This window comes from Aedes albopictus, chromosome 3 (assembly GCF_035046485.1).
Source record: "Aedes albopictus strain Foshan chromosome 3, AalbF5, whole genome shotgun sequence".
Taxonomy (NCBI): Eukaryota; Metazoa; Arthropoda; class Insecta; order Diptera; family Culicidae; genus Aedes; species Aedes albopictus.
In genome coordinates, this window is record NC_085138.1 from 296598306 (window position 1) to 296623684 (window position 25379).

General features: G+C 41.0%; 3 protein-coding genes across 3 annotated transcripts; 2 read left to right on the forward strand and 1 right to left on the reverse strand.

Annotated features, from left to right (window-relative positions):
* The first annotated feature begins 251 nt into the window (after nucleotides 1-251).
* LOC109418671 (M-phase phosphoprotein 6) lies at nucleotides 252-972 on the forward strand. Its single transcript, XM_019692885.3, has 2 exons — nucleotides 252-455; nucleotides 517-972. Exons 1-2 carry the CDS (start codon nucleotides 346-348, stop codon nucleotides 887-889), a joined length of 483 nt encoding a protein of 160 aa, XP_019548430.3. The 5' UTR covers nucleotides 252-345; the 3' UTR covers nucleotides 890-972.
* LOC109418670 (ubiquinone biosynthesis O-methyltransferase, mitochondrial) lies at nucleotides 919-1993 on the reverse strand. Its single transcript, XM_019692884.3, has 2 exons — nucleotides 1817-1993; nucleotides 919-1754 (listed from the first exon to the last, which is right to left on the reverse strand). The coding sequence occupies exons 1-2, from the start codon at nucleotides 1903-1905 to the stop codon at nucleotides 959-961; spliced, it is 885 nt and encodes a 294-aa protein (XP_019548429.3). The 5' UTR covers nucleotides 1906-1993; the 3' UTR covers nucleotides 919-958.
* Nucleotides 1994-22001: 20008 nt separating this feature from the next.
* On the forward strand, nucleotides 22002-24784 carry LOC109414787 (nucleolar complex protein 2 homolog). The gene is made up of 2 exons (XM_029863722.2): nucleotides 22002-22159; nucleotides 22224-24784. The coding sequence occupies exon 2, from the start codon at nucleotides 22235-22237 to the stop codon at nucleotides 24710-24712; it is 2478 nt and encodes an 825-aa protein (XP_029719582.2). The 5' UTR covers nucleotides 22002-22159; nucleotides 22224-22234; the 3' UTR covers nucleotides 24713-24784.
* The last annotated feature ends 595 nt before the right edge of the window (nucleotides 24785-25379 follow it).

Consider the following 25379-nt stretch of genomic DNA (forward strand, 5'->3'; position numbering starts at 1 on the left):
GTTCTGTTAACATTAATTATTTAAGTTAATAACGAAAATGAAAGTTGATGAAAGACCCGTATATACACTGAGGTACTAGATTAGCAGGAGCAAAATAAATGTAAAATAAAGCTTGCTCCTGCTAATCTAGTACCTCATAATTTTAGATATAACCCCTAGTCGTACCGGTACCGGTTATTCGAAATCGGTTTAATCTGTCACTGTCACTGTCACACCTCACTAATCAAAATATTTTTGTTTGCATTTTCTCACGTTTTCTTCGATTTGCTTGAACGATTTGGCCTTTTCACACCGAATTATTAGTTCAATTTGTGAATTTTCGATTGAGACTAAAATTGTGCCAAGATGAGTAATAAACTAAACAAAGTGAAGCTTTCCAAAGGCATTCTGGAAATGAAGTTCATGTCGCGAACCAGAGAAAAACTCGAAAAAGAAAAAGACGATGCCGAAGGGAGGTAAGCATTCTGTGCGTTTATTCTAATTACATTTTCCTAATAACATAATTCTCTTAACCAGAGCTCTATACTCCAACGAATTTACCGACAAAATGCTGCATGAGTCGTCCAAGTACATAATCGAAACCAGTTACGTCCCCTGTGAAGACCTTATCGAAGGACGCATCAGCTACGGCGGGATGAATCCGGAAATCGAGCGTCTTATCGAGCTGGAAAAGAACAAAGATTTGGCCGCGCAGGTGGAACGGGAACGAGCGGAAGCCGCCGAAAGGCAAAAGATGCGCAAAGATGTCCCGGACGAGGAAATGGCCCAGTTCTACACCAGCGTCATGAAGTCAATGAAGAAAAAGTACGAAAAAGGTGGAAAGAGACAGCCGAGTATATTGCCGCTGAACATCAAAAGAATGGAAAAATCAAGAGATGACGATGATTGATGGATTAAATCTATCTATAATCAACTAAATTTAAGAATTACAAATAACTACTTTATTTGAAATACAGCTTCAATTGTCCGCTAGTTTCACCGCCTGCACTGCGTAGTTTATGTCCATCCTCTTGCACCAGGACCAGCTGTTTCTCCAAAACTCGTACGACATTCCATGAACCAGAACCGTCGTGCAATTGAATGTCTTCAGGATACGCTGCAGGTCCAAAGGCGCTATGAACTTATCCCAATCGTGGGTATTCTCAGGGACCAGCTTCAGTATGTATTCTGCAGCCACAATTCCTCCCACCCACGATGCAGTCGTCTGATTGAGCGTCGTAATAAAAATCGATCCGCCCGGTTTCAGCGCCATTATGCAGTGCTCCAGAAACGCCGGTTTGTCGTTAACGTGTTCCAGCACCTCCGACGCTATCACCGCATCGTACTTTTCCACATTCTTCCGGGCATGATCCTCAACAGTTTCCACCAGATACTGAATTCTGGAGGAAATTTTTCTATCTCGCTCGGCGTGTTCTCTCGCCACACCAATCAACTTCTCGCCCGGATCGATTCCAACTACTTCGGCATGGATCCTGGCAAGTGCCTCCGTAAGAATGCCACCTCCACAACCAACTTCCAGTATGTTAACTCCTTTAAGTACCTGGGGCGATTGGATTTGCTCCTGCGGAATTACATTCGTGGCAATCAGTCCATCGCGAATCAGCGGCACTCGAAGGGAATTCATTGAGTGAAGACCTTTCAGCGGTCCGGTTGGGTTCCACCAATCTTCAGCAAGCTTAGCCAGTGTGTCCACCTCCCGTTGATCTACGTTTGGGGGAGGATTTACATGGGCTGTCGATTCCTGAGACAGATACCTACAAAGATGAAGGTAAATCACTATTACCGATATAATTCAGCAAGCCATCCAGAGTCTTACCTTTTTGGCGGGTGTATCAATGCTATTATGCGAAGTGGTTTGATTGCTAACATCTTTGGTAATACTTGCGATAATCCTGAGTTCAACATTGTTGCAAAAAATCGTGTTAGAAAACTAATTTACAAACAAAATTTTGGAATACATACTGAAATAATCGAAATAATTGCGTTTCAGCTGATTTGTGTCAAATTTAAATACCTGTCCGAAAACAAAAACAATCCCACTTTAACGAACCGGTTCACCTCCCTCTGATGTGAAGATGTACTAGAATCACACTTAACTTTTGAAAACGACCAATTCAGTAACACATTTTGAAAACGACGTATAGGGCACTGCATTGTTTTGATTTTGTATGGGATTTTGACGTTTCTTGGCCTTGTTGTTTACAAAATTTCTGTGAGAGTGAAAGAGAAGGAGAGAATTTCATGCAGTGCCCTATATTCACCGACGAACCGACGTGACAGCTACAACAAATAAATTCAAATTTGTTGTCCGCGACGTCATGATGAAAAATAGCCAAACACTATCGCCACCTCTATAACGGCTCGCGATGATTTGTTAGCTCGACACCGAACCCCCGTGTGTTCATATAGGAAACGGTTCGCGTCTGCGCTGATTTGACAGAAGCGATCGCTCGCTTCAGTGGTCGACCGTTAAATTGGGGGGGGACACTTTTGAATCACCACTGTCACGTCGGTTCGTCGGTGGTATATTGCCCGTTGCGAAGATTTATAGATTCCGACGCGAAAAATGATTAGGCTCATTTTCAGCGTAGGTACATTATAAATGTTTGCTTACAATGCAAAACCATCACCAAACGTGTACTTAACAACGCAGGGTAAAATATTCACCAGGATCAGTGGTCTGTTTTTTATATCTGTGGGCCCACGCAAGAAAAATACATGCAACTAATTTTTGCGCAGGAGTCTAAACAGGTGGAATCTCCGCAATAATCAATGCTACACCAACAATCAATATGCGACTAGCAATTCGCCCGTGACGCCAGTTACGTGATATTTCAAGGACCCCAATCCCCCAGTACATAAGTTTTGTATGGACATAAGAAGGCGACGCTTTTAATGCTTTTTCCTGTCAATCATGTTTTTATAGCTTTTCAATGATATTTCAAAATGTTATCCACATTAGAGAAACATGAACAAACTGTTGGAGGCTAGTCCACCATGGCCACGCAGGCCATAGCGACACACTTAGAAAATTGTACCGAACTCGGTTGAATTTGAACCGAGTTTTTATCTGCACTCAGAAATAAAAGTATACACGGAATTACTATTATTTATGCATTTTGTATCCGCATCTCTCTCACTCTCTTTCTGTTTTCATGCTATCTGGTGCTTCGCCTGGGTTGACGAAACACTTCTCTTCAACCCAGGCTAAACGGCAGATAGCATGAAAACAAAAAGAGAGTGAGAGAGATGCGAATACAAAATGCATAAATAATAGTAATTCCGTGCATACTTTTATTTCTGAGTGTGCTGAACGCTCGGTTACCCGCTCGGTTCAAACAATAACAACCGAGTATCTGGTAGACTTCATTTGACATCGATCTGCCAAACATACCGATAAAACTTACAGTCACTATATACACAGTCTGGCGGACTGTCACTTTCGACCGGAGCCAATCGAGCATGACGTCACTTTTTACCATTTATCTCTGTGGACACTATGACGTCATGCTCGATTGGCTCCGGTCGAAAGTGACAGTCCGCCAGACTGTGTATATAGTGACTGTAATAAAACTCGGTAGCCCGAAGACGATGTACCGAAATACGGTTTGCAATAATTTTACCGAAAGCTGTCAAATAAACCGACTGAAATGTTTAAATAAACGGTTCCTTCTTCTTACTGCCAAGCTTACTACATCTCAGCATTTAAACAATTTTAAAAACGTTTGGAAATTAAAAAATAAAACACCAGCAGATTAAGTAGACAATTGTGCCCTTTATAACTTTAAAAAAAATTCACTTGTGACAAGTAATTAAGTTTTTTGGAGGGAATCTTTGATGTTTAAAACTTCACTGTTCCATTTTGTTTTGTCGGCAGATACCGTATGCAGATTCCACAGGGTGAAGCAGCAGTAGTAAAATTTGACCGCTCCATGACGGTCCCAACGACAAGTCCTCAATAAAAAAGGAGTTTCCGCAGATCAGCCGTGAGCTGAAAGTATATTTAATAAATTTTGTTAGATTTGTTTAAAAGTTATTTTTATTTGATTACTCACCGGTAAACTCTCTCTTCTGAATGCAAAAAAAGACATCTGACGCACGTTTGCTCAGAAAAAAAATGTCCGGCTGTTTGGTATACAGAACCGAGTTTTCGGTTGAAAAATCCGGCGTGAAGTTCACCCCACTGACGTTTGACAAATCTAGGCATATTACCGAATTTTCTCGGTTTTCGTTTACCGAACTCGAAAATATTAATGCTTTACCGTACTCTTCGGTTAAATAACCATGACAATCAATCAATGTTGTCCTACTTTAACCGAAAACTCGGTTCTTTTTCAAAACATTGTGCCTGAAAAAATATTTTGAACTGAGTTTCCCGGTTTCTTGTTGAAAACCGATAACCTTCGGTTGAAAATTGAACCGAATTCGGTTCTATTTTCTAAGTGTGGAGGCTAGCTCCGTCGATGCCTGTTTCTTAATAATAAAAAAAAAAGAACGCAAGACATCTTCCATCAAACTAGACGGCTGCCGACTGATACCTGAATCAGCAACCGACACACTCTTTATTCATTCCAGGTATATCCAGCTTTTTATGCTATGATGAGGGGTTAATCAACTTTGACAATTGTTGCCGACAGCCCTTGCAGCATCAGAGCTAATCAAAGTAGTCAAAAATTTCAGTTCAACTCTAGCAAGCTGTCAAAAATTTTCATCTTTGTTGTTTGCAAGTTTTACCTTCAATTTTTTTTCTGTATGGATTAAATATTAAAATGCTTTTTCTTCAATTTCAGATTCGTTATTTTCACGTTTTTCGTTATACCCAAATGGAATAGACACGTAGATAAAGAAAATCACAAACTAACATCGAAGAACTTATTTTTTATAATGATCGTAGAATCATCAACCCACTCAGCAGAATTAACTTTCTCTGCATTAAACGATTTAAAAATGTAGTTACTCAAAAACCCTGGAGCGCGAAACTCGTCCCAGTTTTATTTTAATGTCTGAGAATCTGAGTGGTGCAAATAATCCAAAATAGAATGAATTGTCCAATTTACATTCAGGAGCAGCGAAGTTGCGGGAAAGGTTGATTAGGGAAACGTTAAATATGCTAAATGATATACACATTTGGAAGCCTTATTACAAGTTCGACACGAAATGATTATAATAGAGAATAATCACTTTTTGTAACCTTTGGGGCGGTGTGACGGGTGTGACCGAGCTTTGATTATTAAAGTGGCGAAAAAAGCGCCGCTTCAAGCGAAATGAAAGCAGGCGAATAAGCTGGGGGAACTCTGGGGGAGCGAGTGGCGTCATAAAATTGACCCGATTTGTTCCTGACATTTACATCTTGAACTTAAGTCTATGGCTACACCATTGATTGTCGTTTTCAAAATTTGTTACTGAATTGACCAATCCAAATACCTCTGTGGTAGTGGTTTCCGGAGTAATTCGCGAATAGGGCGTAACTGACAAAGCAATAACATTGCGAAAACAACAACCGAATTATATATATATATATATATATATTACGATTGTTGACTATTTTCGGTGAAAACACACACTAAAACTCGATTATACATAACGTTTCGGCCTACTCAACTTCAGCCATCATCAGATATTTTATGCATGAATCGATCACCACCAGTGTGGTTGCAAAAAAAACAACCGAATTATGCTGATACAATTTCAATTCCTATTTAAGAGTAATTCAGAGTAATTCAACATGAACAAGCTTGACACATTTTCTTGATTTTCTAATAAAACAGTACGAATTTGTTGATATTTGCACTAAAGATTGCATTTATTTTATTACGCCCGAATCGATGCCCGATAATGCTAAATACGCCCAATACAATGCGCCTTGAATCGATATCAATTTCAGAATCGCTTTTTACTATTCGCCTTGTTTTTGATTTTGACATGACATGATTTTGTTTATTGTCGGGCCGCCACCAAACCGGACTTCGCACAATCAAGTCGCGACGCGACCCAACTCGCGACGTTTTTTAATCATGTCAAAAGTAGTGCGCATCCTTCTCGTTGTTATCAGCAACACAGCGTACTAGATGCGAAACAGTTGCGACACTTTTTGATTGTCTTTTTGATTTTTGATTAAATGTCGGTCTTGATTCCAACCGGATAGACAATATGATTTGATTTTAGATGCGCCTTTCACTATCGCCGTGTTTACGTTGTGATTTCAGATTCGCCTGGAATCCCTAATAAACCAACACAATAAACGGACCGTAAAGTAGACGGTTCAACAATACTGCATACTGTTTGAACTGTATCCCGAATGGTTGGTTAAGCAAATCTTATGGTTATCGTTTATGCGGAATGGAATTGGGTTTTTAAATTTTGAAAAATGTATCAATTTTTTATTTTATATGAAAGAGCACCTTTTTCTGAGCCACTATGATTTTTTTCAGATTTTTAGAACTTTATTTTGGTACCTAAAATCAATTTCAAAGAGATTTTTTGAAATCACCTTTTGACAGCTTGGCAGCGCCCAGTACAAACTACGACGAGGGGTGATTCGACAAATTGCTCCCATACAAACTTTAAATTGATTTTTAAATAGGTTCCCGGGCACCAAAATTTATGAAAATTTGGATTTCGGCTCAGTTTGACATGCAGATTCAGAATATGGAATTATCTCAACACCGTTAAAGAAGCCAATTGAGCCTTCCACTCAACCCGTGATTTTCAATAGTTAGTAAAGTAATATCAAGGAGAAATTGTAATTATTAAGCAGGCTTGGCATTAGTCACCGTTGGCAATCACTTTCATGTAACAGAAAATATTCTTCCGCATTCACATTCGCTTCATCGCAATAGGCTTATCAAATCGTCTACGCCGTTGCTCAGAAGCTTTTCGGGTTGCGAACGTCCATGGAAAGAAAGGTTCAAGTAACCATAGAAAACTTCAATGAAGTTTTTCAAACAACGACCGTCATCGACTACTGAATCGACGGTCATGAAGGTCATTGCAGTAGTTACAAAACTACAGTGTTCATCCAAATTACTCCACCGTTTTGAATTCTGACCACTGAGAATTTGTTTTCACGAGTAGTCAACACTCTTGATTTATGAAATATAATTTAACACAGTGCGCTAGGCCAGCAGTTACAAGAGCAAAACAACGGATTTTGGCCACTACGAACAAATGTTCATTAGTTCATCTATTCATCATTCAGCGCCCTATACAGCATTGCATCTGAATTATTCTAGGGGGTGCATGGCACCCCCTGTAGTTTCGCCTATGCCTGCTGGACGCTAGGAACGACCTGTTCTTTCAAATGTTGCTCTAGCTCTCACATATGTTCGGCCAAACCTTTTTCAGAAATGCGTAAGAAATAATTAATTAAAAACATTTGCATCAAATATTTATTCACATAAATACATATTAGTTCAATATTATTCACTTTATTATGACTGCAGAGGCGCTGTCGAATATTGAGGACAGCGCCTGGGTGGGCCGAGGGTTGGGATCACCTTTAGCCCTGGACCAGATGAAATCCTACAGTGTGGAGACTTGACGAACTAAACGCGTAAGCGTACGTTCCGCCTATGTTCAGGAACGTTAGGAATGTTCGGCATGTCGATATCAACAGGGCAACGTCACCTTATCGGTCCTTGTTCTTCCAGGGGCTCTTTCACTATAGAATAAAACGGGAAATGTGACTTTCCATTGTCAAATAATTCAGCAAACCTGTACCTACCAATTGTAGCTATACACCAAGCGATGCGCGGACGATTACGGAAACGGTAACAGGAGTCGCGTCTAGGTCTAGTAATCGGCCAAGAAGAGTGAGGTTACAAAAATTACCAATAGGGTAAAAGGGTATAATACGCCCCACCGGGGCAAAACGCCCCCCTTCATTTTCTAGCGATTCAATCGCTTTTCTTATGCGTGATCGATTAGAGATCTTAAATATTGAAGAATAATTCCCATCAAGCTGATCCGTTAGTTGATTGGTACAGAAAAGCAATAAAAATATCAAAAAGTCTGAAATCGAGGCTTTTGGCGTAATATTTTACCTCTTGTAAACTGACTTCATTGAAAACGAAGCTAGTTCTGTTCGCTTGTGTTATTTTGCAAGTTTTATACAATTGAACACTTGGTAAAAGATGCTTCTAGGAAAAGCATGTGGTGGAATTAATCCTTGGTACAGTTTTATCACGGAGCTAGACGTTTTTCTTTTGATGGGGCGTATTGCCCCGTTTGTTTTGATAAGGTAAATTTTGGAACGTTTTCGAAAACCGTTTCAAAACTGCCCTAGCCGTCCTTCCAAAGGCAAAGTTCTCATGCAACACTTCACTGACTTTAGGAACAACGATTTGCAGTGGACAATAGATGGAATAAGGCGCCAATTTTAGATATATTGTCATTTCTGCTTAAGGGGGGCATATTATTGACGGTTTCCCCCCTTATCGAACGCGACGATTTGAATCCGTCGCGGATGAAACCGTCGCCAGAGTCGTCGCAGCCAATCAGCAGGCGGGAGTCTGACGTTTCTCCGATCTCACTAACACAAACAGCAGCAGAGGTGGTGCTTGATTCGTTGCGATGATTCAGAAATGCCGACTGGAAGTTGGCAGCGCGTTTTGTTATGAAAGCAACATTCAATATACCTGTTTACCCTATGTAATAGGGTTGATGCATTGACCTACACAATTTTCTTCCGGTAGTAATTAAAACGTAAAATTACGAAATGTTTGAGGTCGTGAATAAACTGTGACTGATGGTCAAATTGACTGAAGGTCAGAGTCTGGGATGGTCGAACAAACAAACAAATCGTTACGGTCAACAATGGTTTCTTGGTTACGATTTGCCCATTAGTGTATGTGATCTATGGTTGCTAACATCGCGAGTGCTTACGCAGGTCGTTACGAGCATAACCGTAGCATACTTGTGAATCTCGTTGTTGGCGCAGTAACCTTAGAATGTAATGATTCATAGTAAGCCATTGTAAGATTAGTTTTAAATAAATTCATTCTCTTCTGTCATACCAAACCGAGTAGACGTTATTACTCTTTAGTCCCAATAGGTTATGGGCCGTAGCAGTTGCTAAGGTAACCACTTTGTTTGGCAGAGAGAAATTTTTTTTTTTCGAAGCGGACTTCAAGATTTTTTTGAACCAAGAACCGAAGCAAGAATGGTCAACCCCGACGGACATCAAGACGGTTCCGGCGATCAAGGAAACGGTTCCCAAGCTGGATCAAGGAGGCAAGCCAATATCGGAGGACGATTACCGGGCAGTGCAGTATCGCTACCGGTGCGGGAAGTGCTACGCGGTTCGGAAAACTATAGTTCGTGGTCCTTCGCGACCAAGATGATCCTGATCAAGGAACGGACGTGGTGCGCAGTGAAGGAACGGCTGGATGACGATGCGGTAGTGAGCGACGAAGTTTCCGAGCAAGCCCTGGCCACGATATGCCTGAGTATCGATCCCAAGATCTATGGGCTGGTGCGGAACGCCAAGACCGCTAAAGAAGCATGGGACAGCCTACGTAATACCTACGAGCACAGCGGTTCCACCCGGAAAATTGGTCTGTTACGGAGACTGACCGGAATTCGACTGGTTGGCGCTGAACGGGATGAATACATCATCTGCCAGACGACTCAAGAATATGTGAACGAGCTGTTTACGACGAGTCACCAGCTTTCTGAGGTCGGATTTCAAGTAGACGATACTTGGCTGGCAAGTTTGCTGATGAAGAGGCTACCGAAGCAGTATGAACCGATGATCCTGGGATTGGAGTCGTCGGGAATGAAGCTTACGGCGGACGTTGTCAAGGCAAAAATCCTGCAGGACGTGAAGGTCGGCAAGGACTGCAAGTCAAGCGATGGGGCGTTCTACAGTAATCCGAACCAGCAACAGAAATCTGCGGGTAAGTCAGCGGTGAAGTGCTTCCGGTGCAAGAAATCGGGACACTACGCATCACAGTGCCAGAAGAAACCGAGCGAGAAAAAGGACGAACGCGATGGCCGCGGCAAGCAAAGCGGTCATGCTGCATTTTTCGCAGCGTTCAACGCAGTGCAGTCAGGAAACGACAATGAGGACTGGATTTTCGATTCCGGTGCAACAACGCATCTGTGCCGGAACAGAGGCCAATTAGTAGAAGTGGAGAACGTGTCGGCTAGCATCAACGTTGCAAATAATTCCGAGGCGGCTGTCGTTGCCAAGGGTGCCGTCAATCTGGAAGCGGACATTGGAGGTACGTCATGTCAAATCACCATGAGTAATGTTCTGTGTGTTCCAGATTTAGCGTTAAATCTGTTATCCGTGAGCAAAATTTGCAAGAGCGGGTACCAGGTCACTTTCGACAACGAGTCATGCAAGGTCGTCAGTCCCAAGCAGGAAGTAGTAGCGGTTGGACAGGAGTCGAATGGGCTGTACCGGCTGAAGATGGTCAAGAATCCGTCCGTGCATGTGGCACGACAGCCAAATAGTTTCCAACTGTGGCACCGACGATTAGGACATCTTTCGGCAAGCGGCATGATGAGGCTCAAGTCTATCGCAACCGGAATTAAATTCGAGGACGAGAACTTGCCGCGATGTGTTCCGTGCATCCAAGGAAAGCACCAGCGACAACCGTTCAAGGCGATAGGTCATCGAGCTGGCAAGGTGCTCGAGCTGGTCCATTCCGATCTCTGCGGGCCGATGGAGACGGCGTCGTTGGGAGGAAGCCGCTATATCCTGACGTTCATAGACGATGCAAGCAGGAAGGCTTTCGTCTATTTCCTGAAATCAAAAACCGACGTGTTAGAAGCTTTTGAAGATTTCAAGTCGTATGTCGAGAATCAGACGGGAGAACGCATCAAGAGAATTAGGACGGACAACGGGAAAGAGTATGTCAATCGTACGATGCGACGGTTCCTGAGGCAAGCGGGAATCCACCACGAAACGACGGTTCCGTATAATCCGGAACAAAACGGACTGGCAGAGCGGATGAATAGGACGTTGGTGGAGCGCGCCAAAAGCATGCTGTTTGATGCCGGCCTGGAGAAGCGATTCTGGGCAGAAGCAGTAGCTACGGCGTCCTACGTTGTTAATCGGTCACCGACAAAAGGTCTACCAGTCACACCCGAGGAGAAGTTCACAGGTAAACGTCCCGACCTGTCGCACCTACGCGTTTTTGGAAGTGAGGTCATGGTGCACGTCCCTAAGGAGAAAAGACGGAAATGGGACGCGAAGTCAGAACGAGCAATGTTCATGGGCTACAGTGAGAATTCGAAGGCATACAGAGTATACAACTTCAAGACTCAAGACGTAGCAGTCAGCCGTGACGTGATCTTCCTGGATGAAGAACGAGTTGCTCGGAGCGAAGCTAGCCCTACGATGGAAGAATCACCTTTTGAAATGATTGTGCAGCACGAGGTTGCAGAGGAGGAGCTCGTAGACGGCGAAGATGACGACCAGCCGGCACAAGACGAGCTCAGCGAACCAGAATCCGAGGAGTTCAGAGATGCCGATGACACGCTGATCGATGCCGATCTACAACCTGCTGCGCTCCCTCCACAACCAGAGGACCCACATCAGTTGGTAAGGCGCAGTGCGAGGGAGCGCGTAACCCCAGGCAAGTATCGAGATTTTCATTTGGGCTTCAGTGTTCTACCTCATGGTACTTCCCAACCTCCACAGTTATGCGATGCGAGTGGCGATGGCGAGCCACAGACCTTCCAGGAAGCGATTACGTGCGAGGACAGCGATCGTTGGAAAGGAGCAATGGTGGAGGAGTATCGAGCGTTGATGAACAATCAAACCTGGGAGCTAACCGATCAGCCAGAAGGAAGGAAAGCTCTCCGCTGCAAGTGGGAGTATAAGGTGAAGGCGAACCCCGATGGATCCACCGAGAGATATAAGGCCCGCCTCGTAATCAAAGGCTACTCTCAAGTCAAGGGCGTCGATTATGAAGAGACGTACTCGCCGGTGGTCCGGTATGCCACTATTCGCTATCTGATGTCGTTAGCCGCTAGTCTGGACCTGAAGATACATCAGATGGATGCAGTGACCGCGTTTCTGCAAGGTGAACTAGGAGAGGAAGCCATATACATGCAGCAACCGGAGGGTTTCGTCGATCCCAGATGTCCGAGGAAGGTCTGCAAGTTGAAGAAAGCGTTATACGGACTGAAACAAGCCAGCAGAATCTGGAACCAGAAACTTGATGGTGAACTGAAGCGGTTTGGACTGGCACGATCGAAGTATGACACGTGCGTCTACTATCGCATTGAAAATGGATCAATCCTGATTGTGGCCGTGTATGTCGACGACCTTCTGATATTCTCGAATAACCAGCACTGGGTCAACGAATTGAAGAAGCAACTGGCAGAGAAGTTTTTGATGAAGGACCTCGGATTGGCCAACAGAGTCCTTGGAATCCGAGTGACGCGTCAGAAGGACAACGTTTGCTTGGACCAGGAGCACTATGTCCAGCAGTTGCTAGAACGTTTCGGCATGGAAGACTGTGTTCCTGTGGCGACCCCGGCGGATCCCAACCAAAGATTGACGAAGCAGATGAGCCCTAGTACCGATGAAGAACGAAGGCAAATGCAGAACATCCCGTTCCGTGAGTTGGTAGGAGGTCTCCAATTCCTGGCGCAAGGCACGCGTCCGGACATTTGTTTCGCTGTTAATCAAGTTGGCCAGTTCTGTAGCAACCCAGGAAAAGCGCATTGGATAGCCGCAAAGCGTATTTTGCGGTACCTTAAAGGAACGCGAGATCTACACTGATAAAATTGCAAAGTTAAAATTTATAAAGGTTTAGATTTTACAATTTATAAGACATTGCTATCGTAATTTCTATAGGTGCAAACATACACATTAAAGCACCTCGCTTAGCTTTAATGAGGGTACCTATAAAACGTATGTATGCAATCTATTACATTTATGTGTGGGCAAACATAATAAATAAAGATGAGATGTTATAGTTAAAAATTATATATTCCCACACATAATTTTGAAGTTTGGAAAACTGCTTTGAATAGCAAGCTAGCAACGGCCATCGTGTGCATGAAACTTCGACAACGTTTGTGTTGGAAATTGTATTCGCTTCTTGAGGTAATTTTTGAACTCGTTTACTTTATGTTCAATAATTAGTTGTTATCGTTTTAGGTATATAAATGTACGGAATTAGGAGGAGCGTCGATGATTTAGCGGAAGAAGTTTAGTTCCCAGAACAATTACGACGAGGAACCGGAGCGGGCGAACCAGTCAGCGAAGGGGCATTTTGGAACAGTTCCTTGGCTAGCAACTGGCTGACTAATCGTGCGCTGCCGTCTGAAAACAATTATTTACCCCAACAAAAGAACCGCAGCCTGGACAAGAAGCACGGCGTCGGAGAAGTTAAACCCGCTCGAGATGATTGCCAGCGGCCAGGATTCGGACGATGAGAAGCTTCCAAACCTCTTGGACAAAATCATGCCCCAAAGCATCCCAAACAAAGATCGTTACCAAGACCGCGACAGTGCCAGCAACATTCACGAATCGTCCCACAATAGGGGGAACCAAAAACGCCATTTTCAACGGGAAAGTGCAAATTTGCGATGACGATGTCGACTAACGAAGATTGCAGCAAGTGCTTCCGCCCTCCTGCCGAAAATTTCGCCAAAACTGGACCTCTTCCGTCAAATTTCCGAAAAAGAATTAGTATGCTTCATAATCGTGTTTAAAAATGAAATATTTATGTAATAAAATTAATACGACAGCAGAAAATAAATGATAACAAAAGTGAATATTTAATATAATTAATAATAATATTAAATATTATAAATTCGAAACATAATTTTAAAGTGATCCGAGTGCATAAAAATGATATGGACTACGTAAATATATATCATAAGGATCACACATAAATATTATGGATGTGAGAAATAAATGTCATTTGGCTCTCAATATGGACTTTATATCGAAAAGACCTCATAAGTGTTATGTTACACATACATATATTTTATTTATCGAGTCAAATTGCAAAAAATTATGTAGTTTCACACATAAAAAGTATACGGAAAATCCTCTCAGTGTACAGCTCATCTACAGCAAGGAAGCAGATGAACATTTCGTCGGATTCAGCGATGCGGACTGGGGCAACGATGTTGAGACGCGACGTTCCATCACTGGATACGTTTTCATGAAATCAGGCGGACCGATTTCGTGGAGCTGTCGACGACAGTCTACAGTGGCCTTGTCAACAACGGAAGCCGAATACATGGCCGTATCGGCAGCAGCACAAGAAGCGATCTGGTGGCGAGGACTACGACAAGAGCTATCTGGAGTATCCGAGAAGATCATCGTGTGTTGCGACAACAAAAGCGCGATCCACCTAGCTGGGAAAGAAGTCGGTTATTCACCACGGAGTAAGCATATAGACATTCGTCATCATTTCGTGCGTGAGAAGGTCGAAGAAAACATAATCGGATTGGCACACGTTGGAAGTCGTCAGCAAGTAGCCGATTTGCTAACCAAGGCCGTACCGGTTCCCAAATTCGAAGCCGACAGACGAACCATTGGAGTAGGAAGGATTCTCGATTAAGGGGGGATGTTGGCGCAGTAACCTTAGAATGTAATGAATCATAGTAAGCCATTGTAAGATTAGTTTTAAATAAATTCATTCTCTTCTGTCATACCAAACCGAGTAGACGTTATTACTCTTTAGTCCCAATACTCGTGACCAATGCCAAGCCTGTTATTAAGTAGGAAAATCTAGCATCTTTCCACTCTATACACTCAAAAAAAAGCCACACATATTTATTGGCAAAAATCCATCTCACTCCATTATTACAATCTATATGCGTGCACATAAACGTTCTCCACGCAAGGTTGCACATAAAATGTAATAGTCGGATGGAAAATATGTGCAGCGGCATTTATATTCTAAATGCGTAATTTGAATTTATGTGCGATGCATTTATTTTTCGAGTGCAAAGCTTGATAGTAAAATTCTATGTGTGGGCACATAAAAACTAGATGCGGATTTTTCTTAGTGTATCCACTTATCCACGAGCGGTAATGGCGGCGGCGGGCATATCCAACCGGTTCGAATTTTGACGTTTCTTGGGGGAAAGTCAAAACAGTTTCATTATCCTCCTCACCCCTTCACCCGACGCCAACCGATTGCGATCCCCACGAAACGTCAAAATTCGAATCGGTTATTTGTGCCCGCCGCCGCCATTACCGCTCGCGGATAAGTGGATAATCGCAGATTTCTCAATGTATCCACTTATCCGCGAGCGGTAATGGCGGCGGCGGGCACAACCAACCGATTCGAATTTTGACATTTCGTGGGGATCGCAATCGGTTGGCGCCACCGATCGGTGGGTGAAGGGGTGAGGAGGGGAATGAAACTATTTTGACTTTCCCCCAAGAAACGTCAAATTCCGAACCGGTTGGAAATGCCCGCCACCGCCATTACCGATCGCGGATAAGTGGATACATTTTGGACTTCGGCCCTTATCATGCAAGTTAGAGCACCTTTAACGGTGCGCTTCTATACCCCGTTTGGCAGCCCTCCATCATTCACGGAGAAAAATCAAGCTTATTTGAAGCAACCAAAATTTTAGTTGATGTTCAAAGTCTGATCTTGGTTACTTCAAGGTAAACAAATATTCATTGCCACGTTGGGGTTCCGTTTAGAACAAATGATTTTTTCAAGTATTTTTAGCCTATGTGATTTTATTCTTTCAAAGCAATGTTTACTTAGATTCAAACTAAAAAAATACCTTATATCAACTGCCGGCCTGCTTGTTAATACCAAAATTTAGGTTGACAAAAATCTTCATCATTGGCAAATTCAAACTTGATCTCAGGTTGGAATGAATCAATTACCTCAGTAAAAATTACCTAAAAAATTGGTTGGGTGAAAACCAATCTAAAACATGGTTCGAAGCAAACTTAATCATTAGTTTGTTCATTCCGCCAGCTGCGCCGCGTCAGCCGTACTCATCATACAATAGTCCCATCACGGAGAAAAATATTTGGCAAGTACAAACAAAATTTAGCATGATTCAACCAAATTTCAAGGTTGATTTTTGCACAAACAAAATCTTAGCTTCATTGAACTGGTGGCATTGGTTAAAGCAAATTAAAATCTTAGGTAACTGTTTTGAGGGTTCGATACTTTAATTCAACCAAATTTTGTTTAAATTTATCATTGTTTTGGTTATTCAGTTTTGACAGCTATGGAAACAAACTTAAACTTTAGTTATTTCAATAAAATTGTTTAGTTTCAATTTAACAAAAGATGGTTAAAAACATACAAACACAGTATTTCAAAATAAACAAAGAGTTTGTTGAAATTACTTTGATAGTTCATCCCTCCCAACCCTCCTCTTTCTTCTTATCATGTTTTTTTTTAATTGCAAATAAATGATATGGAAATAAACTGATGAATCTGTGTTAACATTGTTTTATTGTCAGAAATTCATTCTTATCATATAGCTTATATTTCGAATATGAACTCAAATCGTTTACAAAACATCCGCGGAGATCAGACTTATGGCCTTTACTCCATGATTCTTCGAATTTCGTACATGTTGCCTGATTTTATTAAAAATCCGGTCGGAAAACACGGGGAAAACACGATATTTTGCGGAATTCTCGTCTCAACCTGCATAATCAATCTGAAAAAAAAAAATACATTGCTAATAAGGAAAAACAGTATGTTTGAAGTAAAAAACTTACTCATATGCTGATGATGGTTTATGTGGCTCTTTGCCTTCCGGAGATCGTGAAATTCGGATGATCCGAGCTGCGAAATGACCGCAAACACTTGTCCAGATCACTAGTCAAATTAACTTTCAATCACCAAATCAACGCCAACAAGAGGGAGCCAAGCAGCAGCAAATTGACAACAATGCACAATGGTCCGAATCCAAGCTTTAGCAGGAAAAAAATCCGTATCTCTGTTTTCGTTAATTTAAGGCATTTGGTGTCTTTAGAGAAGTTGTTTGAATTTGTTTGCTGCATCTTTTCCAAAAATTTTTGATTAGGGTGGCCCACGTCTTAACTCAAATCTGGAATAGAACTTTTAAATTTCAAGTCATACGCGATCGAGTTCTTCAGCAAAGTTGTAGGCAATGCTATTTTGAGCAACTTTGCCGAATACGCCGTTTATCTAGCTCTTAATTTGAACATAGTAGTTCAATTTTAAGTTTTGACTTAGGGTGAGCCACCCAAAAACGGTTTTTTCGCAATAACTTTTTTATTTGATTTTTTTCGAAGATGTGAGCTTCGGAGCATTTGAAGAGCAAGTAATGACGCATGTTTGTTCTGAATATTGCACGTTGCTAGGTCTTGTCATTCAAATGTTATGGTCAATTTTGACTTAAAATCAACGATGTCTTCAAATGCTCATATCTCTAGGAGCTGGTAAAATAAAAAAAGTTCTTTAAGCGGCATTTGGAAGGTCACATATAAAGCCAAATTTGGAGCAAATATTACAAGAACGTTATTTTTTAAATTGGATTAAATCGACTCCAAAAATCCCCTTAAAAATTGAAAAAAACTACTTATAACTTATACAATTTCAAAGGTAGAGTCAAACTGTCTTCGGAAAAAATGTAGGTTTTTACCATGCCTACATGTTTTCCATACACGATTTTTTTTGCAAAACGTGAAACAAAAGCTTGTAATTGATAATTTGATTCTTAGGGGTACATGCTATGTTTTTCTAGGAAATCAGAACAATTATATTCTTTAAAAACAAATTATCAAGTTCAAGCTTTCGTTTCACGTCTTACAAAAAAGTAGTGTATAGGAAACTTTTAGGCATGGTGAAAACCCACATTTTTTCCGAAGACAGTTTGACTCTATCTTTAAAATTGTATAAGTTATAAGTAGTTTTTCGATTTTTTAAGGAGATTTTTGAAGTCGATTTATTCCAATTTAAAAAATAACGTTCTTGTAATATTTGCTCCAAATTTGGCTTTATATGTGACCTTCCAAATGCCGCTTAAAGAACTTTTTTTATTTTACCAGCTCCTAGAGATATAAGCATTCAAAGACATCGTTGTTTTTAAGTCAGAACTGCTAATAACATTTGAATGACAAGACCTAGCAACATGCAATGTTCAGAACAAACATGCGTCATTACTTGCTCTTCAAATGCTCCGAAGCTCACATCTTCGAAAAAAATCAAATAAAAAAGTTATTGTGAAAAAACCGTTTTTGGGGGGCTCACCCTAAGTCAAAACTTAAAATTGACCTACTATGTTCAAATTAAGAGCTAGATAAACGGCGTATTCAGCAAAGTTGCTCGAAATAGCATTGCCTACAACTTTTCTGAAGAACTCGATCGCGTATGACTTAAAATTAAAAAATTCTTTACCAGATTTGAGTTAGGACGAGGACCACCCTAATCAAAAATTTTTGGGCAAGATGCAGCAAACAAATGCAAACAACTTCTCTGAAGACACCAAACGCCTAAAATTAACGAAAACAGAGATACGGATTTTTTTCCTGCTAAAACGTGGATTCGGACCATTGTGCAATGGGACTATTGTATGATGAGTACGGCTGACGCGGCGCAGCTGGCGGAATGAACAAACTAATGATTAAGTTTGCTTCGAACCATGTTTTAGATTGGTTTTCACCCAACCAATTTTTTAGGTAATTTTTACTGAGGTAATTGATTCATTCCAACCTGAGATCAAGTTTGAATTTGCCAATGATGAAGATTTTTGTCAACCTAAATTTTGGTATTAACAAGCAGGCCGGCAGTTGATATAAGGTATTTTTTTAGTTTGAATCTAAGTAAACATTGCTTTGAAAGAATAAAATCACATAGGCTAAAAATACTTGAAAAAATCATTTGTTCTAAACGGAACCCCAACGTGGCAATGAATATTTGTTTACCTTGAAGTAACCAAGATCAGACTTTGAACATCAACTAAAATTTTGGTTGCTTCAAATAAGCTTGATTTTTCTCCGTGATTGCACAATGGTCCGAATCCACGTTTTAGCAGGAAAAAAATCCGTATCTCTGTTTTCGTTAATTTTAGGCGTTTGGTGTCTTCAGAGAAGTTGTTTGCATTTGTTTGCTGCATCTTGCCCAAAAATTTTTGATTAGGGTGGTCCTCGTCCTAACTCAAATCTGGTAAAGAATTTTTTAATTTTAAGTCATACGCGATCGAGTTCTTCAGAAAAGTTGTAGGCAATGCTATTTCGAGCAACTTTGCTGAATACGCCGTTTATCTAGCTCTTAATTTGAACATAGTAGGTCAATTTTAAGTTTTGACTTAGGGTGAGCCCCCCAAAAACGGTTTTTTCACAATAACTTTTTTATTTGATTTTTTTCGAAGAAGTGAGCTTCGGAGCATTTGAAGAGCAAGTAATGACGCATGTTTGTTCTGAACATTGCATGTTGCTAGGTCTTGTCATTCAAATGTTATTAGCAGTTCTGACTTAAAAACAACGATGTCTTTGAATGCTTATATCTCTAGGAGCTGGTAAAATAAAAAAAGTTCTTTAAGCGGCATTTGGAAGGTCACATATAAAGCCAAATTTGGAGCAAATATTACAAGAACGTTATTTTTTAAATTGGAATAAATCGACTTCAAAAATCTCCTTAAAAAATCGAAAAACTACTTATAACTTATACAATTTTAAAGATAGAGTCAAACTGTCTTCGGAAAAAATGTGGGTTTTCACCATGCCTAAAAGTTTCCTATACACTACTTTTTTGTAAGACGTGAAACGAAAGCTTGAACTTGATAATTTGTTTTTAAAGAATATAATTGTTCTGATTTCCTAGAAAAACATAGCATGTACCCCTAAGAATCAAATTATCAATTACAAGCTTTTGTTTCACGTTTTGCAAAAAAAATCGTGTATGGAAAACATGTAGGCATGGTAAAAACCTACATTTTTTCCGAAGACAGTTTGACTCTACCTTTGAAATTGTATAAGTTATAAGTAGTTTTTTTCAATTTTTAAGGGGATTTTTGGAGTCGATTTAATCCAATTTAAAAAATAACGTTCTTGTAATATTTGCTCCAAATTTGGCTTTATATGTGACCTTCCAAATGCCGCTTAAAGAACTTTTTTTATTTTACCAGCTCCTAGAGATATGAGCATTTGAAGACATCGTTGATTTTAAGTCAAAATTGACCATAACATTTGAATGACAAGACCTAGCAACGTGCAATATTCAGAACAAACATGCGTCATTACTTGCTCTTCAAATGCTCCGAAGCTCACATCTTCGAAAAAAATCAAATAAAAAAGTTATTGCGAAAAAACCGTTTTTGGGTGGCTCACCCTAAGTCAAAACTTAAAATTGAACTACTATGTTCAAATTAAGAGCTAGATAAACGGCGTATTCGGCAAAGTTGCTCAAAATAGCATTGCCTACAACTTTGCTGAAGAACTCGATCGCGTATGACTTGAAATTTAAAAGTTCTATTCCAGATTTGAGTTAAGACGTGGGCCACCCTAATCAAAAATTTTTGGAAAAGATGCAGCAAACAAATTCAAACAACTTCTCTAAAGACACCAAATGCCTTAAATTAACGAAAACAGAGATACGGATTTTTTTCCTGCTAAAGCTTGGATTCGGACCATTGTGCATTGTTGTCAATTTGCTGCTGCTTGGCTCCCTCTTGTTGGCGTTGATTTGGTGATTGAAAGTTAATTTGACTAGTGATCTGGACAAGTGTTTGCGGTCATTTCGCAGCTCGGATCATCCGAATTTCACGATCTCCGGAAGGCAAAGAGCCACATAAACCATCATCAGCATATGAGTAAGTTTTTTACTTCAAACATACTGTTTTTCCTTATTAGCAATGTATTTTTTTTTTTCAGATTGATTATGCAGGTTGAGACGAGAATTCCGCAAAATATCGTGTTTTCCCCGTGTTTTCCGACCGGATTTTTAATAAAATCAGGCAACATGTACGAAATTCGAAGAATCATGGAGTAAAGGCCATAAGTCTGATCTCCGCGGATGTTTTGTAAACGATTTGAGTTCATATTCGAAATATAAGCTATATGATAAGAATGAATTTCTGACAATAAAACAATGTTAACACAGATTCATCAGTTTATTTCCATATCATTTATTTGCAATTAAAAAAAAACATGATAAGAAGAAAGAGGAGGGTTGGGAGGGATGAACTATCAAAGTAATTTCAACAAACTCTTTGTTTATTTTGAAATACTGTGTTTGTATGTTTTTAACCATCTTTTGTTAAATTGAAACTAAACAATTTTATTGAAATAACTAAAGTTTAAGTTTGTTTCCATAGCTGTCAAAACTGAATAACCAAAACAATGATAAATTTAAACAAAATTTGGTTGAATTAAAGTATCGAACCCTCAAAACAGTTACCTAAGATTTTAATTTGCTTTAACCAATGCCACCAGTTCAATGAAGCTAAGATTTTGTTTGTGCAAAAATCAACCTTGAAATTTGGTTGAATCATGCTAAATTTTGTTTGTACTTGCCAAATATTTTTCTCCGTGTTGCAGCAAACTTTACCGGTCGCTGCTGGATGCGCTCTCAAAATAGTAGCGCTATGGGTGGGTGACCAAATATTATGTTTCCAGTTCAAAACCGAATTAGCGACATTTTTTCTTTGACTTCCGCTGCTTTTGCCTTGCGTTAAACACAATGTCGGAAGTGGGGCGCTGTATAGAGCACCAGGTGTACAATACAGCGCCCCACTTCCGACATTGTGTTTAACGCAAGGCAAAAGCAGCGGAAGTCAAAGAAAAAATGTCGCTAATTCGGTTTTGAACTGGAAACATAATATAGTAGCGGGACAGTTGCGCTGCTAAAAATTCTATGGGAATATGACAGCCCTCCCGATACGAATCAGGGTGACTAATTTGATTGCTACCGGTGTGGAAAAGGGTGGTTAAGTCAAAATGGTAGCGCTGCGAGGGTGCTCGAATAGTAGCCGCCGTTAATGTTGCTCTTACGCTAGAAATGACGTCACTTTGCCGCTCTAGTACCTCTTGAACCGGTTCGCCGAAAATGGATCAATTTATGCGGTTTCTGCCAACACTGCACTGACTGCGAGCTGTCAAAACAAATCGCATCCCGGTCTTAAAAACAACACGTGCGTTTCGTGAGCAACGTTTCTGCTGAATTTTGTTAATTTTTGTAAGAAATACGTTAAATATTAGTGGGTTTTCGTTGCACAACGATAATACAAGGTAATGAAGAGTTTATGCTCACTACATATACAAAAAAACTAACGTAAGTAATCCAATTTTCCAGGGGTCAGCAAGATGAAGTTGAAGGGCAGCAAGAAACAAAAGGCGGACCTGCAGAGCATGTCGCTGGACAATTTTCTGGATAACATGGACGCGGACCTGAGCGGAGGCGAAGATGAGACCGCAGAGCTGGCGCCTCCACCGAAGAAGAAAAAACTGAAGCTGGACAAGGCGGAGCCGAAACAACCGAAGAAAAACGAGAAGCAGCCTGTAGAGGAAAAAAATTTGGAGAAACCATCAAAAGTGGAGAAACGAAAAGCGAAGAAAGGGAAGGCGGCGGAACCGGAAGATGTGGCAGCAAATGTGGAGAAAGGCGGTGGCCAAAAAGATGTAGCCAAAGAGCACCAGGCAGCGCTGGACAAGTTGCAAAAGACCGATCCGGAGTTGTATGAGTTTTTGAAGAAAAATGACAAAAAGCTGTTGAGGTTCGGGAAGATGGCTGGAAGTGATAATGAGGAAGGCGAGGACGAGGATGATGATGATGATGATGATGAGGAGGTAAACTTGGACGATTTGAGTGATGACGAGGAAGGAGACGGAGAAGGGGCGGTTCATAAATTGCCGGAAAAGTTAGAAGTTGCCAGCGATGAGAGCGATTACGAAGAGGAAGAAGATGATGACGAGGGCGAAGAGGAGCAGGAAGTTACGCCAGGAGTTCAGAAAAAGATTACTTTAAAAATGCTTAAAAAGTGGACGGATGATTTGACCACGACACCTTTGAAAAAGGTGGATACTATCAGAACAGTATGCAAGGCATTCAATTCTGCGTTGGTGACGGTGACTGGAGAAACTAATGTTATTCCTGCGTATAAGGCCGAAGGTCCAGCGATTTTTAACGGCGTTGTGCAGCTATGTGTGCTTCACCTTGGAAATGCTGTTAAGAGCTATCTAGGATTGACGGGATCAAAAGGAGTCAAAACTCTGAAGAAAAACAAAAAGTTCTCGAAGTTGCAATCATGTTTGAGGATGTACTTCGTTGATTTGACCAATTTGTTGGAAAATGTCTCTTCCAATCACATTATGAATGTACTTTTGAAGCATTTGCATCAATTCAGCTCCTTTCTGGTGTGCTATTCTTCTATCACCAAACCAATTCTGAAACGATTGATCGTCATCTGGAGCACTTCCGAGGAAGAATCAGTTCGAGTGTTGGCGTTCCTTTGCATTTTGAAGATTACCTGTGGTCAACAGCGTCGGTTCCTGAGCGATGTCTTGAAGAACATGTACCTGGCGTACGTGAAGAACAGCAAATTTGTTAGCCCGAACACACTTCCAGGAATCAATTTCATGCGACGATCACTCACGGAAATGTTCACCCTGGATATGACTGTTTCCTATCAGCACGTTTTCCTCTACATTCGCCAGCTTGCGATCCATCTGCGTAATGCGGTAATCCTACAGAAGAAAGACAGTTTCCAATACATCTACAACTGGCAATACATCAATTCTTTAAAACTGTGGGCAGATGTCCTAGCGGTGGCCTACAACAAGAAGGAACTGGAACCTCTGGTTTATCCACTGGTAAGCATCATCACCGGGGTGATCAAGTTAATCCCCTCGGCACAATACTTCCCTCTTCGATTCCATTGCTGCCGGATGCTGCTGGACCTCTCAGCAAAAACCAGAGTCTTCATCCCGGTTCTTCCGTTCATCATCGAAGTGCTCAATTCTAACAGTTTCAACGAAGAACACAAGAAGCTTTCAATGAAACCGGTAAATCTGACTTGCCTTCTCCGCTTTGCCCCAGCCAACATCCAAGAGAACGCCTACAAGGATGCAGTACTCGATCAAATCTACGAACTCTCTCTGGAGTACCTCGCGCACGAATCCGCCTCTATCTGCTTTCCGGACATGGTGGTTCCGGTTGTTTCCGCTTTCCGATCTTTTTGCAAGTCCACCAAAGTGTACAAATATTCCAGAAAAATCAAACTTCTCAGCGACAAGATCGTTGAGAATGCTGCCTTCATTGAAAAGGAACGCAAAGTGCTCCCGTTCCGACTGAAGGATATTGCCGATATTCAAAGCTGGGAAGCTACCCGCAAGGCCAAGGGTACCCCGCTGCTGACCTTCTACGAGAGCTTCGCGAAAGAAAACGAAAAGATTAAACGGCGGCAGGCAACCCAATCGGAGAATATCAGCGACTACAATCTACCGACCATCAAGAAACCAGACCAGAAGAAGCAGAAAGCACCCAGGGAAGGACCGGTGGAGCTGTTCCCCTCCGACGATGAGGAAGACGACGATTCCGGAAATGGACCTGAACTGGACGATTCGATGGAGGAGGACGAACAGCAGCAGGTTTCCAAGCAGAAGGGCAAGAAGGATAAGAAGAAGAAGCTGAAGAAGGTCGATGGTGGCGAAGACAAGAAGAAGAAAAAGAAGCAGAAGAAATCGAAGGTAGGTGCTGGGGAAGCGGAATATCCGCTGGAAAAGAGCGTCGACGGTGAACAAGTAGACATTTTGAAGGATTTGACCTTGGACGATTGGGAGTGATTGTCGTCGATGTGAATGGTATGTATGTGTATGTTTCTTTTTGCCTAAATAAATGTTTATCTTTAAACAGAATTGGAACCACACGTTTTCTATTTTATACGAGTGAACATCCGTGATATAAAAACAGTTGTCGTTCATAATCGACGTGATCCAATTTTTGCGTAACTCTGACTCCCCTTTCCAAACACAAATTTGAATATACCGAAAATACCATGAAATTTGGCGTAACATACCAGAAAATCAGAGATATAGGTATGTTTTTAAATTTTTGAGGTATCATTTTTGGAATTTGTATAAAGTCATATATTTTAATGGGGCACGTTCGGTGTAGTACTAGATTTGTAGTAATGAGCTGAATTTTAGTATGGTGAGAAGGTCAATTCTCCGTTTCTGCAATGAAATGGTGCAAAAAGCGTGGGTATTATGATTCCTTGCCTAATTTGATGCTGTTTGAGCAAAACTTTGGATAACTATGTTGTTTATGTTGCAAGAAATGGAGAAAACAACAACACTGTTGCCCAAAGTTTTGCTCAAACAGCATCAAATTAGGCATGGAATCATAATACCCACGCTTTTTGCACCATTTCATTGCAGAAACCATACTAAAATTCAGCTCATTACTACAAATCTAGTACTTCACCGATCTGTCCTATTGTAGTTACTCTAA

Excerpts from the sequence above, each read along its gene's own strand:
- LOC109418671 (XM_019692885.3), top strand. The coding sequence starts at position 346 with ATGAGTAATAAACTAAACAAAGTGAAGCTTTCCAAAGGCATTCTGGAA. Across the intron at positions 456-516 it reads AAAGACGATGCCGAAGGGAG|AGCTCTATACTCCAACGAAT; the intron begins GTAAGCATTCTG and ends TCTCTTAACCAG.
- LOC109418670 (XM_019692884.3), bottom strand. The coding sequence starts at position 1,905 with ATGTTGAACTCAGGATTATCGCAAGTATTACCAAAGATGTTAGCAATC. Across the intron at positions 1,755-1,816 it reads TTGATACACCCGCCAAAAAG|GTATCTGTCTCAGGAATCGA; the intron begins GTAAGACTCTGG and ends TCATCTTTGTAG.
- LOC109414787 (XM_029863722.2), top strand. The coding sequence starts at position 22,235 with ATGAAGTTGAAGGGCAGCAAGAAACAAAAGGCGGACCTGCAGAGCATG.